General features: G+C 46.5%; 1 protein-coding gene across 1 annotated transcript in view; it reads right to left on the bottom strand.

Annotated features, from left to right (window-relative positions):
- The window catches only part of Csmd2 (CUB and Sushi multiple domains 2), a 537,775-nt gene that overhangs the window by 117,145 nt on the left and 404,886 nt on the right, over positions 1-15,744 (bottom strand). Inside the window, exon 26 of the mRNA XM_051188846.1 lies at positions 2,260-2,462. Within this exon, the coding sequence (XP_051044803.1) occupies positions 2,260-2,462 (203 nt within the window). The remainder of the gene's footprint in view (positions 1-2,259; positions 2,463-15,744) is intronic.

Raw genomic sequence — 15,744 nt, 5'->3', positions numbered from 1 at the left:
GTAGCGGCATCTGAGACAAACCCTGAAGGATGACTGACTGTTGCTAGCTGGGCAATGTGCAATGAAGCTTTATGTGAGGCTCAGCTGGAAGAGGGTGCCTGCCTGGGGACTGTCCTGTGTGGCTACAATGAGAACACAAAGGAGGTCAGAGGATGCAAATCTGTGGGAGACTCATCTGGAATCGTGGGCTTCTTGTCGTTTTGTTTTAAGCCATCTCTGCCAGCTCGGGCATAGTCAGAAAATGCACGTGTGCTTTAATTATTCATGTTGTTCCTTCCCCGTGAGAGTGCCTGGGAGTCTCTTCCTCATTCTCCTCTCTATATGCTGGGAACCTTCCATTGCTTCTATTGCTCATCCCAGCAGTTGCTAACATTTGCTCCATGAGATGCCAGTCTCCCGAGAGGGCCTCAAAAGAAGTCATTCATGGTCAAATGCATTAGGAAAGTGTGACCTACCAGACATGTTTTGAATTTATGAGCCTGAGCATGCAAAATGCTCTCAGAAGCTGCATTTACATTTCGGGTAATCTGCTTAGGTTTGCCTCAACTGAGCCCCTTCCTAACATGACTGGATCTTGAACATTTGCTTTTTTCAGTACCAATTAATAATCCATGGAGCTTCAAGAATAGATTGGAAATGCCAGGCCAGAAGACTGCACATATGCTATGAGGACAAGTTATTAACTCCTCGTGTCCCTCAGGAGCCTGGAGGGACTTGGTCCAGGCATCCTCCCAGCCATGATACTCAAATACATGATTCCCAAGTCCCTTTTGTGAAAATGGTGCAGTTCCTGCATATAACCCTGTCATCACCTTGTGCATTTTAAACCATCTGTAGATTATGCAAATGCAATAATCTATGATATGCAAGTAACTATTATCCTATGTTGATTGAGAATAATTAAAAGACAAAAGTCTCCACAATTTCAGTATAGATGCGATTTTTCCACCCAAAGTTTTGGTTTGGGATTGGTTGAATCCATAGATGCAGAACTTCATATACAGAGGATGGAAAGTGGGAGCTACCCAAAACTACCCAGATCCTGGAGACCCCACCCCCACACACATGCTGGAAAATGCTCATCTCTACAGAGAAGAAAGACACAGGAATGAGCTGGGAGTGGGATTTGACATCTTGCCACAGTCTCATGGCTACCTGGAGCTGACCTAACTAGGAGGGAATGTGGAGCAAAGCCACCTGTCCCATAAGCACAGAAAAACCCCACCTTGCACAGTGGACTGAGGGGATCGTAATGATGACAGCCACCATATAATAAGCCTTGGCACAGACAAGGCTGAGTTGGTTGCCCAGTAAGTTGAGAGATAGAGAGATACCAAGTTCTGGGCAGATTAGTCAACTTGGGACCTGGGCACTTGAGCGTTGCCCATTTGGGGTAGCTCTTTGTCATGTGTCTCTGTAACTGGCCACTGTCATGCACACTTAATTGAATCTAGATCACTAAGACTCTCAGGCTTGGCCTGAACTCAAAAAAAGAACTGGAGCATGTAGCACGTGGTGTCAGCACTTTGAGAACCACACCCCACACCACTATACACTGTGTCTTTCTTAGTCACATCCTTCCATTCACCTCATGGCATTGACCATTCAATCCTTCAGGCACTTTCTTTTCCTGAGTTACTTCTATTCATTCTTCAGGCATGAGTGTGGATAACACATTTTCTAGGACATTTTCCTTGATGCTCATGGTAATCTCAGCAGTAAGGATTTCTCCACTCATACACTTCTCAGTTAGAACCTGAGTGTCTCGCATTCTGTCTGCTTTCTCTATCCCAGCAAGAAGCTCCACATGCATGGAATGCTTTTGTGTGCACTGAGGAGCACGTGTGTGTGTGTGTGTGTGTGTGTGTGTGTGTGTGTGTGTGTGTACATGTGGAGGCCAAAGGCAAACCTCTAGCATTGTGAATTATTCCGGAGAAGCTGTCCACATTTTTTTTTAAGGCAGAGTCTCTCATTGTCTTGAAACACACCAACTAGTCTAGGCTAAGCTGGCCAGTGTGTCCCAGGTACCCAGATTGGTTGACAAGTGTACGCTATGCTATTTTACCTGACTTTTTTTTTTTTTTAACAGATTCTGGGGCTCAAACTTGTCTTCATGCCTGTGTGATAAGCACTTTACTGCCTAAGCAGTTTTCTTGGCTCCTCAGCACAGATATTTGAATAAACCATGAACCAGATACAAGGATGGAGAGATGGACGGGAGGAAAGGCTTAGCAGCGCTGACAGTGGGCAAGCACGCACCTGAGAACTGAATGGCAAAGCCCTGCTTGCTGGTGAAGAAATCCGTGCTGAACTGTAGAACCACTGAGTTGAAGGTGCTGTGCAGGTCCTTGGGCAGCATTGGGCCACTCAGCTCCTTGAGGAGAACCCCGCTTTCCACAGGCCCATCCCAGACGCGTAGCACATCATGGACCTCCTCTGTGTCAAACACAAGGAAATGGAGCCTGGACAGACAAGAGATAGGGTGGGAGGGGTCACTCCAGGTTCTACAGCTTTCTTCCCCCAAACTTGCAGTCAGGAGACGTCAACATCTGGGAAGATTGACAGGGAGTTGGAGAGGCATCATCTGGAAGCACACTTATGCTTTCAGCTAGCTGGCTTCATCCCCTGGGGGCCACTAGCAGTGGGGACAAGGGTGTGGGTGCAAGGGTGTGGATTTTGTGCATATCGGCATGGCCACACTACATCCTTCCTCTTAACTCTCCACAGACCAAGTCCCTGACTATAAATTGGTATAGCTCTAAATTGAGAGGAGATTGGGGCAAGAAAGGATATGGATTCTTTTAAAAAGTCAAGAAGGTTGGTGCGATAGGCTTAATAGATAAAGGTGCTTGCTATCATGTCCAAAGACCTGAGTTCCATCTCTGGAACTCGTTAGTGGATGTAGATTCTCCTCTGACCTCTGCATATGTACCATGGTGTACACACACACACACACACACACACACACACACACACACACACACACACACATTTTTTTTAAAGGCTCAGGCAAGGAGAACTGTGGAACATCTCAGAGGCTGACCTGTGGTGATTAACTGTTTATGATTTATTAAAGCCACTGGAGCTCTAAATAGCAACAGAAATCAGGTGATTATGGAACACACTGTTAATCCCACCACTTGGGAGGAAGAAGCAGATACCTGCTAGATCAAGGCCACACTGAGCTGCACCAAATTGATCCAGTCCTAAAGAGAAACAGCTCACACAGAGATGATCTCAGCACTTGGTATCACAGGCCTTTAATCCCAGCAGTAGGGAGAGATAAAAAGCAAAGGGTCTTGTGGAGCTTGATTCTCCAGACACACTGAGGAGAGGCAGCAGTCTGAGGCTTGGTGAGAGCTCGTGGAGACAGGATCAACCCTTTCAGGCTGAGGTAGAGGTAAGAGCTAGTGACTTGGCTACTTTGCTTTTCTGATCTTCAGCTTGAAGCTTGAACCCAACACCTGTCTCTGGGTCTTTTATTTATCATGTTACACTTACCAACTGCAGGGGATCTGGGTTACACCTATATCTGGGTTTCTCAGAGCAGAACGCTGAATCTGCTAGCTACGGACAGACTTGGCTTAGTGAATCCCTGTGAAGTGGTGAAACCACACAGGGGCCTCTGTCTGTTTGGGGCACACACCACACCAGACTCTCAGAGCCTGGTGGAAAGCTCAAGTCATCCCAGACAAAAAGGGGTTGAGCAGCTGAGGTTACTATGACTACAAATCTGGGTGGCATGACTCTGTATGAATCAATTTCCTTTTATTTGGCGATACATAGAGCACAGAGACTTCATCAAAGCAGCAGAGATAATAAAGAAGATTCCTATAGACCCCCACCAAGTTCCACCATCTACACCCGTGGCCCATTTGTCACAATTACAAAACCAACCCTGGTACATTATTATTATGAATGAAAGCCCAGATTTCATATGGATGGCACTCCTTTCTACTGCCATCATTTTTCTTTAAAATGTGTCTTTTTAAATTATAAAAATGAGGCGCATGCAAGGCAGAGAAGCAAACAGCATACAGATGCTTTGAAATCAACTGACTCTCCAGAGTTTACCATTTACTATTAGTACATATCCTTTCTAGACTTTTCTCAGTGTGCACATACACACATTGTTTTCCCCCAACATAGCTTTTTTCCTCCCTTTTCTTATCCCCCTCCCCCTTTTAGACAGACAGGCTTTGGACCCACTATGCAGCCAAGAACGACTTTGAACTTCTGATCTTTTTGCCTTCACCTCTGCAGTGCTGGGAGGAACAGTGTGCACCACCACACCCAGCTTTGTGTGGTCCTGGAATCGAACCCACTGCTCCATCTATGCTAGCAGAGAATTCTATCTACTGGGTTGCATCCCCAGCTCTGGTTTTAGGTCACTCTCTCTTTTCAATAGTTTACTATGGCCATATATACTTACTTAATATTTTTCTATAGAAATGGATAATCTGTTTCTCGATTTTTCATCAAACTGCAAGGGGCATGCTTGTATAGGTGGGACTTTTCCCATTCTGCCAGACTTGTAGAAATAATTTTTGGGGGCCAGGAAGTAGAAGAGCATCTAAGTTTTTCCCCTAATAAATATTGTTAAATTCTTGTCATGTGACTCTGTCAATCTCAGCTCTCTCCAAACAGCACTAAGTTTTACTATTCTCTGTAAACTCCACCTCTTCAACACCAGATATTACAGTGTTGCAAATATATTCTACATTAAAATACTCTCCCATCTGCTGGACCAAAATGGAACCTCACTGGCATTTTGAATTTAGATAATTTAGTATTTTACATAACGTTGAAAATCTCTGAATATAATTTAGGGACATTTTTATTTCTTCATATTCTTTTATCCATCTTAATTGGGCTACTTATCTGCAAAAATTCTGTTTGCATACCAAGCTCTTTATTTGTTATTTTTACCTAAATTGGCTCCTGTTGTGGAATATATTTTTCAATGCTAGTATTATCTCCTAGTATCTGGTACCCTATTTTCACTTTAAATTTGTTTATGGTGTCTATATCAGTAGAGAAAGTAACTCAAATATGTTAATTTTCTCCTTTAAGGATACAGGGTATAATGTTATACCAGGGTAAACTCTCTACCATAATTAAAACTCCAAATTATAGGACTGGCAAGATGCTCAGTGGCTAGAGGTGTTTGCCATCAAGTGGGATGATCTGAGTTCAATCCCTGGGATTCATATGGTAGAGGCAGCCAAATTGTCCTCTATCCTCCATTAGCATGCTGCTGCACATGTACAGATATGCAACCAAGAATAAATAAAAGTAGGACTTAAAAAACACTTAAAGGGATGGAAGGATGATGAGAACCAGAAGGTAAATGACAGAGTGCCGAGAAAGAGCAATCACTTTAGGGACAGAACACGTGGAGGACCTCTCAGAAGGGGTGACATTTAAGCAAGACAGCAGGCTCAGAGGAAGCTGGCCACAGCAGGGCAGGCCAGGTTAAGAGGTGGTAGGCAGCATCCCTCAGATAAAGGGCAGCATGTATAAAGGTCCCGAATGGGAAGCTACCCCAGGGCATCTGGGCAACAGAAAGGTCAGAAGGGCTTTGAAATGGCAGGCAGGGGCCAGGCCTGCTGAGATGCTTTGGGTTGGCAGGGTGCTTGGATATTATTCCAGTGGCTAAAGGAAGTTGCTGAAGAATTTCAAGCTAAGGGTCTGATTCGGGATTTAAGACTATTATTGTTGTACACATGAGAACAGGTAGATACAGGCAAGAGTAAATGTAGGGGACTTAGCTGGGGACCAGCAGGGACCCCTTTTCGGGTGGGACTTGATGAGAGTCAGAGAAGACTGACTTGTCAAGTCACTCACACTCTTGGTGAAGACGTTTCTCATCTTGTAGAGATCGAAGTCTATAGGTGCTGGATGGAGCACCTGATCGATAGTGATCAGTGAAGGCCCCCAAACTTGGCTTATCTGGGCTGCTTCCTGCAGGTGAGTGGTGAAGACAGGCGTAGGTTTAAAGATGGCATCTGTACTGTGATCACAGGTGACAAGGTACCTCATCCTGTGGGTGCCTTGATCATACACAAGTGCTTGCTTGTTGGGGGCCATAGACACAGAACAGGCTGTCTTTTGGGAAGAGGGATGGGGCATATTGTGCATAAACCTCTTCATTTGGAGATTCCAGGGTGTGCAGAGCTGTCTCTGCTGCTTACAGGAGACACGGCAGAACACAGTAATGTATCTGAGTGGTGTTGAAAGAGTGGCGAGTACAAGGCGCTATTGAAATAAGAAAAGGAGAAGGAACACTGAGCCTTTGCAGGGCATCTCCTACTTGCTGATCACTTTATGTGTGCTTCCAACATCCTCCTGGGAAGATGATGGGTTAGAGCTCCAATTCGTCATTTTGCAAAGGCGGCAGTGAAGTTCCAAGGGGTTCATGTAGGTGACTGAACAGACAGCAAGGAAGGGTCAGAAACCTATGCTGAAACCCTGTCTTCCTGGACCAGCTGCAAAGCCCTATCTTTGACTTTACCTTCTAGCTCTCAGATGCAAAACAAGCTTCAAGGAGGAGGTGCCTTTGAAGCAATGTTGGAGGAAGAAATGAGACAGACCAAGGGGTTGCCAAGAAGACAGTGCAGCTTATACAGATGCAATCAATAGAGGAGAAGAAAAGTCAGAGGCCTCTCTGGGCCCAGGCCCCTCCTCACCCTGTCACTCTCCACCCTAAGGCTAGGGAGATTTCCAAGCCACACATCTGACCCCGGCTGCTGCAGATCTCTATGCCAACCACAACCTGCACCTAAATAGCCAGGAGGATTCTGGACTGTCATTGCAGGATCCTCCTCCACCCCTCCTTGCCTTCAGGGCTGTTCCCAGACAAACCCTTCTAGAACTCCTCATTGCTCTTGGGCCAGAGGAGATCTGAACACATCCAGCTTCTGGGACACAGCCCGCTCAGTTGGCGTGTCTGTGTCCACTGAACATTGGAAAGACATGCCAATGTGAGGAAGAGAAAAAGCCAAGCATAGCAACTGAGCTGTTGATTTCATACGTCCTCCGACTGGAACATTCGCAAGACCCTGCCTCCACAGTGTGAACCCCACCGACCCTGGGGGTGTTGGCATGGTGAGAAAGGATCCCTACCTGAGGGGGAAGCAGCCTGGAAGTGCACAGCTGCCAGAGGGAGGGTTCAGAAACCAGTCCCTAGATGAGGATACAGCTTAACTGATCCCTGGCGACACTGGGAGTGACAAGGAAGAAATCATGTTTGCTCCATGAAAGGTCCTGCCTCGGAGCCATCCGACAGCAAACTCGCTACTAAGCCATGGTAGTGGTAGCTGACACCAGAATGAAAAAGCATGCTACCCAAAGAAGAAATGCTGGCCCACAAGTGGAGGCCCAAACCAGTAGGGCTGCTGGGTGCTAGCTCTTAGGCTTTGGCTCTTGGGGTCCATTGGAATTTAATTCTCTTCAGAAGTAGGGGAGCGGAACTGGGTGGGCTTCGGGACACTGAAGAAGTGGTGTGATCTAGGCTGGTGGCTACTGTTTTGGACATAGGCTGTTGTCCCTGACTTCCCTCTTATGCACCAAGTGACTTTGGACCTGGAGCTATCTTTGCATTGCCATCTGTGAGGGTCTTGCTAAGGGACTTCTGGAACTGTGAGGCATGAGTATTTGTTGCCTGTTGTCCTTCATTTATGCGGCTTGTGGCTGTCACTCTGTGTCACACTTGGTTACTTTTCCTTCAGAACTCTGGCATCATCACGTGCTCCTCTTCAGCCTCAGACTCTAGTTTATCTCCTCTTTGAATGCTTTTATTTCTTGCAGGGCAAATGCTGCCACTGTGGATTTTAATTGTGGTGATGTCATTATTTTCTTCACTTCCCGATTTGTCGCCATCACTTCCTTTCTCTCTCAGGCGCTCCCCCTCCTCCACCCACCCATCCATCCCCATTAGCATCCCTGTGCTTTATAATTAAATGACAGTATTATGTGTACAGTCCATCAGGATACCTACCATCTATTCTGTTTTTATTTTTTGACATCCTGGGGGTAGAATCAAGGGCTAGGTGTCCTAGTTATCATGAATTATCAACATGACACAGCTTAGAGTCATCTGAGAGGGAAGCTTAGATGGAAGGCCTGCCTAGAACAGACTGGCCTGCAGGCAGGTCTGTAGGCAATCACCTTGATTATTAATTGATGTAGGAGGGCTCAGCCCACTGTGGCTGGCACCATCCCTAGGCTATATAATAAAGCTGATTAAACACAAGCCTTCGAGTGAGCCAGAGAGTGATCCAGAAAACAGCTTCCGACCATGATTCTTGCCTTGAATTCCCACCCTGACTTCCTTCACTGATGAACTGTGACCTGGAAGTATAAGCCAAATAAACCCTTTCCTTCCCAAGTTGCACACTTGATCAGAGTGTTTCATTACAGCATCAACATGAATCTGGAACACTAGGCAAGTGTTTTGCCACTCAGCGACAAACCCAGCTTTAGTTAGTCCTTTGTATTTTTTCTGTCTCCTGGAGTATTTAACAAAACAAAACAAAAACCTTTCTTTTAAAAAAAAATGGTTCTGTTTCTTTAGAAAAAGTTATTTTTTTCTCATGAGTGCTATACTTTATGAAACATCTTGTGCATTTATCTTATTTGTGTATTATTATGTTTAGTCTGTCATTTCGAAGGGAGAGATTGCTAGGGTCCAGTGTGCTAGACAAGAAGGTAGGTGAGGCTAATTCTCCTAAGAGACACCAGAATTCATGCCTGAGATCCTAGGCTGGCAGCCAGAGAGTGTGTTCTGGCTAATTCAACTACTCTTGCTAGCTTGGCTGGCTTATCGTACTTAGATAATTTGAAGTAGCTTGTGTTTTTTTTTTTTTTTTTTTTTTTTTTTTTTCTCTAGCGGCAACCCATGGACAACGAAATCACCAGAGCTCAGTTTTGTCCTTACAGCCACATTTATACCTACCCGGCTGTCCACCTCCTCTCCTTGCTAACAGCATTCTGGCTCTTTTTGGCCATTTCCTGATTCTAGGCAATCTTAAGGCTGAAAAGCGATGCCTGCTGGGTGTGCTGATCTGTGTGGCTCCTTCAGGAGGTTGCTCTCACAGCGCGGCTACACGGATCTTCACTGTTTAAAGTTTAACTCACCATTGCTCTTTTAAAAGAAACCTTCTGTAAGCTGCTGCTTACAAGCCTTGCTTCCAGTGCCTTCTGCCTCCTCCGGGCCAGCTGCCCACTTGCTGGCTGACCGCTGTGGAGAACAGCTCTACACTATGACAGATCTTAGAGTGCAGCAGGGGCTCTGGGCTACAGGCACAGCCAGGCATTTTGTCTAGTTCGGTATCCTCCCGGGAAGACAAGCTCCACTAGGCAGGGAGCTGCTTCCTCTGAACCTCCTCTTGGCAGCCTTGCTGCTGGATGGCCAACAGCTAAGAATGAGGCTTGCAGTTTACCCTCACTTTTGTCACAAAACAAAACAAAACAAAACAAAACAAAACAAAACACCCTGCAGGTTACAAGGAACAAAGAGCACTTACTGGCCAAATAGGAGCATTGCAGCTATATGGGTATTAGGCAGAGAATCAATGTCCAACAGCAAAAAGGTCCCCACATTCCACTGGTCCCAGACCCCTACAGGGAGGGCACATCTGTAGAGAACCATCATATCTGCCTTCCTGCTGCTACTCTCTATAGTCCCTATATATCTATAGTTACTAGTCCCAACTGTACTTGTATGCAAGAAACTCCGTCCTTCTGAATGTAACCACTGTTGTCAAATAGGTCATATTAGGCCCTTCTCTGGTTTCTCAGCCAGTTTCTCCACCGAGCTTCTACCCCTGATCTTCCAGAAGCAGCAATGCCACCCTGTCACTCCAGATCATGAGATTGGTAAGCATGGCTATATGTATTCATGCCTTCCTCTGTTATGTGAGCTTGGGGGAGCCGTTCCTATTAGCCTTCAAACGGAACACTTACTGATATTGCCATTGTGTATGTGTAAGATCTAGGCACACTAGAGGTGTGTGCATGTGTGTAAAAGAGCACACATATGCACAGGTGTGTGTATATGGGCACGTGTGTGAGTGTTGAGGCCAGGTTGATCCCAAGTATCTTCTTCCATTGCTCTCTACCTTACCTGGCAGTGGAATGGGTCTACCACCAAACCTGGAGTTTATTGATTCCACTAGATCAGCTGGCCAGTGAGTGTCAGGGATCCACTGTCCCCCAGCACTGGGGTGACTGACCTTCACTGCTGAACCTGGTTTTTGCACGAGTTCTGGGGAATCTCAACTCAGGTCTCCATGCTTGTGCGGCAAGCACATCACCAGTGATCCATTCCCCAGCCCCACTCCCCTCTTCTTTAAGTATGGCTAGAATAGTTTTGTTTCTGGCTTCCTGCCTTCATGTGCCACCTAGGTACTTCTGCTGTAGCCTACATTATCACATTTTGCTGGAATCTTGACAATCTGTACTGTTTCCAAACCTCTCCCCTGTCTCTGCTGTGTAGACTGCAAAGCAGAGAGACACTGGTTTCTCATTTTTCTTCAACAAGTTCTGTCTAATAACCCGTAGGAAGGACGGGTAGCAAGGCTTCCCAGGAAAACACACAAACCCTAAGAGCAGAGACTTCTAGGCCTTTCCCCTACCTTTTTCTAGAATGGCACAGATACGGCAACCTAGAGCTGCAACAGCTGACCAAGATAACCACAAGGTTGGAAGCCTCAGGATACCATAGCAATAGCCGAGGTCAAGGTGCCACAGGCAGCTGGGCCAGGTCTGGAAGGGACCTTTAGATTCTTGTTTTAGAGAAAAAAGAGCTCCCCATCTGTGAAGCCAGCGTTAGTCAGCGTTTCTATTTCCATTCCCAATAGACATAATTTCTTTCTGAGACCTTGATGGGAAAAGACTGTCTCATTTATGCTTACACTCTTGGTGCCTGGTACAGTGCCTGATGCCTGGATATTGCTCCACGTTTTTTAGTTGAACTGAATGTTGTTAGTTCCTTCAGCTCCTGTTCTAACAGCTCCTGTTCTACTGGGAACTGATACAGTGTACTTCTGGCCCTCAGAAGGCTGCTGACATCCCTCCTCCTCCTCGACCAACCCACCATGCAACTCCAGTATGGTCTCTGTGGCCTGTGCGTGCTAGTGCCATCTACCAACTGCTTGACTGTTGTTCCTTAACCAGGGCTAGACTTCAGTCAGTTCTTTGTGTTGTCCCTGCACAACACGACAAAGACCCTGGTGTCTCTAATACCCCCTGTATTAAGTGCAGTTAGGCCAGGGACAGAAGGGCAGGTTGAAAGAACAATGGCTGGAGAGTCAGATGGGCTCCACATACCCCACACTGTTTGGGCATCCAGGCGATCCTCTGTAAGACAGGGCTGACACTTGTCTGGAGCCTGGCATGCTATAGAGGCTTGATAGACAGTGGTCAGAGATGCAGTGCCAATGCCTAAGCCTTTGCTACCTTTTCTGTGTCTAATACTCTAAACTATTCCACAGATCATAAGGAGGAAAATTCCAGCCCCACCCTGGAGATGGAGAGGAGGTCACAACTTTATGGGGTGAACCTCATGGTTTCTGTATTGTTACTGGGTGGAACTGCATGGAGGAAGCCATGTCCTACACCTTCCTGTGTATGAACTGCCAGGCCTTGGTGGAGCTCTTGAGCTCCCACTAAGAGCACCCACTAAAAACTGTGAAGGTCACTGTATCCATAGGAAAGTTTCATTTGCCAGCCCACTCTTGCTAAGAATACCAGCAACTGCCTACTCTCTAGCCTGGCTACATGCAGGGTGGGGTTGGTAGCTCTGTGAGGTTCAGGCCAGGGCCTGCGGCCCCTTTCGTGGAGTCTTGCTCGGCTTTTGAGCTGAGTCTGGCAGCAGGTCCCTCTGGACACACCTGATACTTCATCAGGGTGGGGTCAGGTGCCCCTGGAAAGGCCCCTTGGGGTCTTCTGTCCCTGCTGCCAGGAGCCGCAGCCATCCCACATCTCCTCCCATATCTGGTGCCTCAGTTCCTGCTCAGGGCACAGCATCCACCACCCATGACCTTTACAGGTGACTTACAGCCTATAGCACTTAGGGGATGCACTGACTGGGTAAAATGGACAACTCTCCCTCTCATTTCTAGGGCAGCTACCATTCCAAGTGGGTTGTAAACATTGACCCACTTACCCCTCCCAAGGAGCCAGTGCCCTTAATCACCATTTCACAGACAACGCTGAAAGAGAGTGCCAAGCTAAGCAGATAATAAGCACGCAGGTAGTCCTGTGCTCCAGTCCAGCTCCTAGCTATGACTCAAAGTGACACAAACAATGGAACTCGTGGGACATCAAGAATCCAGTTGAACAATCAGGCCTGAATGGCCTAACTGCTACATGCGTGGATGCTGGAAAACAAGTGGCATCGTAAAACAAAACACAAGTGTGTCCTCAGAGGGATGCAGATGATGGCACATTGATACAAACAAATGCAGGCTGTCAAGAGCAGTGGGAAAACAAAAGGCTCCATGTGAAAACAGTAACAAGGTTTCCAGGATGAACAGAGGGAGGGGGTTGTGATCAGGGAGAGAGGGGCTGAAAACAGAATGGAGGAACTTTCAACAGTAGAAGAAAAACAAAGCCAATTAAATCAGTTCAGCCAAGGATGGGAGAGAGTCAAATCGGAAGAGCTCAGCAGAGAAGCAGCATAGCATCCTCTGTTTGAGGGAAAGCAGGCTCTCCATGATGTGAGAGAAATATGGAGTTTTGAGTCTTTTCATGTCTTAAGCATCCGGGGAAGACTAATAAAACAGGTTGAAAAAGTCAAACGGGTACAAATGCAGTAGAAATGAAAACACCATGGGGCCATGGTGATGGCTCAGTTGGTAAAGCGTTTGCTCCACAAGCAGAGCATGAGGACTTGAGTTCAGGTCCCCAGAATCCACACAAAAAAACCTAGCCCTGCAGCACGCTCCTGTAACACCCAGCACGCACCTGTAATGCCAGTGCTGGGGAGGCTGACACATAAGGTCCCTGGGCCTTGTTGGTCAGCTGAATAGGTGGGCTCAGCTCCACATTTAGTGAGAGATCTCGTCTTGAGAGTACAGAGGAGAGCCATTGAAGAAGATACCCAGTGTTGATGTCTGACCTCATGCAAGTGAACACATGTGCACAGACACCTACATACACATGCATGCACTCCAGCATGCACGCACGCGCATGTGCATGCACGTGCGCGCACGTGCGAGTACATACATACACACACACACACACACACACACACACACTATATGAGCATTTAGTGACTTTAACAAAGATTTTTAGATTTTTCTGGATTTTAAGTTGAAATGAGAAAGTGTTTAGGAATGAGGCCAGGCAGACACTGTGCACCCAAGTGAAATTCCTTGGCCCCACAAAAGAGCTGGAAGCAGTAAATTGGTAAAGGGGAAGAGAACAGGCACAGGGAGGGATGCTGTGTGGAAAGTCAGCCTTCTCACAGGCCACTAAAGGTTTGGAAAGCTGACTCAGTATCTGGGGGGGGGGGGGGGAGGGGGACTTCAAGGTCAAATGTCAACATCTGCCTTCAAAGAGTATATCTGAAGGAAAGAATTGGATATGTGTTCGAAGATTCATATACAAAGGTGTTCATTGGAGTGAAAAATCTGAAACAATTTGCTTTATCCACAGGGAGAGGTTCTATCGACTATGGCTCAGCTCACAAAGGCCTTCTCTGCAGCCTTGAGACATGGGAGGCAGGTCCCTTGATACTGACATGAGATCATGACTGTGGTTAAGTGATAAAACAAAAAGCAAATTGCCAAGGCTGGCAACGAGACAGACTTGTTTAAGAAGCTGTGCTTGCTGGCTTTGCATTGTGGCTACACAAACGTGCCTAGAGGAATTACAAGAGCAATGGGGGACCTGAGGTTATTTTAAGTGGAGTGTGTGGAAGAATAAGATTTCACAGTGAGATGCAAGGACTTTGGATTTATACTCTGTGACCTTTGTTATAGTGGCATTTTGAATTTTTAAAAATGACTTCCTATTTTTATTAAACATAAAATACAGTCATATGCCATAGTGTGTATGTGTGTGTGTGTGAGAGAGAAATAGAGAGAAAGAGAGAGAGGCAGAGAGAGAGAGAGAGGGAGAGGGAGAGAGAGAAGTGGGGGGAGGCAGGGCAGTTTCTGGTTCTCTTCTTCTACCATGTGAATCTCCGCATTGAAATTCAGGTCATTAGGCTGAGCCATCATTATGGCCCCCTATTTTTTTTTAAATAGAAAAAGTCTAATAATATTCTGTATAGAAAAAAAAAAACTAAATAGGGACTCGAATGCAAAGGGCTGTCTTCAGATCTGTGTAGTTATTAGCTCCTTTTATTTAGTTGCTGGTTATTTCAGGCAAGACGAAGTGGAGGGCTGAGGGGTGAGAAGGAGAGGGAGAGAGCTGGGGAGAGGAAGACAGAAAGAAAGAGACAAGGCAAATGCAGAGGGATGATGGAGCTGGATGGGGACTCAAGGTGGGGAGTGTCTTGTCCCCCATTTTCATTCCTGGCACCTCTCAGTGTGGCTGGAAGATCTCCACTTACATAGCAGTAGCTCCTGCGAGAAACTTGTCAGAATGAGGCTGGTGAATCTTCATATGCTTTCAATTTATTATTTATTTATTTATTTATTTATTTATTTATTTATTTATTGTGTGTATGCGTGTGCCATGGCACACTTGCGGAGGCCAGAAGGTGATTTAGGGAAGCCAGTTATCTCCGTCTACCATGTGAGGCCTGGAGATTGAACCTGGGATGTCAGGTGCCCTTACCCACTGAGCCATCTTGCAGAACCAATTATCTTCATATTTTAATATTCTGTTTCCCTTTGTGTACACATTCACTCTCTCTCTCTCTCTCTCTCTCTCTCTCTCTCTCTCACACACACACACACACACACACACACACACACACACACACACACACGAGTACGGGACACACAGGCAGCAGGCCCCACGGCCTCCTTTTTCTCGTCCTGTTCTGGAGAGCCTATCTATCATTTTGTCTTTGACCTGAGCCCCTGCCTGCCTGCCCATCCTCAGCTTCTGGCTGGCTTTCCTCGGCAGTGAACTTGTCCTTACTCTTGCTGTGCACCCCCACTCTTGTCTCTCATGCTTTCCCTGTAGTCCTTGAACCTGTGAATGTCTTCTTCTATCCCTGCTGCAAAGTCTTAATCCCTAAGGAAGCGCTGCAGCAACTCTTTGGGATGCTAACGTGGGCTATGCCTTCTCTTTGGACAGCGCTGGTCAAATGGATAGAGACCAAGCATCACAATGTAGCCAATGGACTTTCTAATGTTACAACCAAAGAGTAAACTTTCCAGGAAAGAAGAAGACAAAGCAGATAAAATCCCAACAGCTCTCACTGAGTGACAGGTGCTGGCTATCACTCTTCCAGCCTCTCTGTATATTTTAGGTACTGTTCCTTGCGTCATTAGGCATGTTTTGCATATTTACCAAGAATGAAGTCAGTTGGTTTCTCTTTCTTCATCTCTATTGCAGCTACCTGGTTCAGGTCTCCTCGCCTAGCAAACCCTGGAGATAGCCTCCTCCCAGAATTCCCCAGTGCACCCTGTCCCTTCAGCACACTCGCTCTCCATAAAACTGCCAGATGCCCACACTCAGCACACAGCCTGAGGCCCTCCACTATGGTGGCCTCTGCTCTGCTATCCCCTATTGCTGGCAGTCTCCAAATCATAGGACTTCATATTGGCTGGGAATCATTCC

Source organism: Phodopus roborovskii, unplaced genomic scaffold (genome assembly GCF_943737965.1).
Source record: "Phodopus roborovskii unplaced genomic scaffold, PHOROB, whole genome shotgun sequence".
Classification (NCBI taxonomy): domain Eukaryota; kingdom Metazoa; phylum Chordata; class Mammalia; order Rodentia; family Cricetidae; genus Phodopus; species Phodopus roborovskii.
The sequence above is the reverse complement of the archived record's forward strand: the minus strand, read 5'-3'. Positions and strand labels throughout refer to the sequence as shown.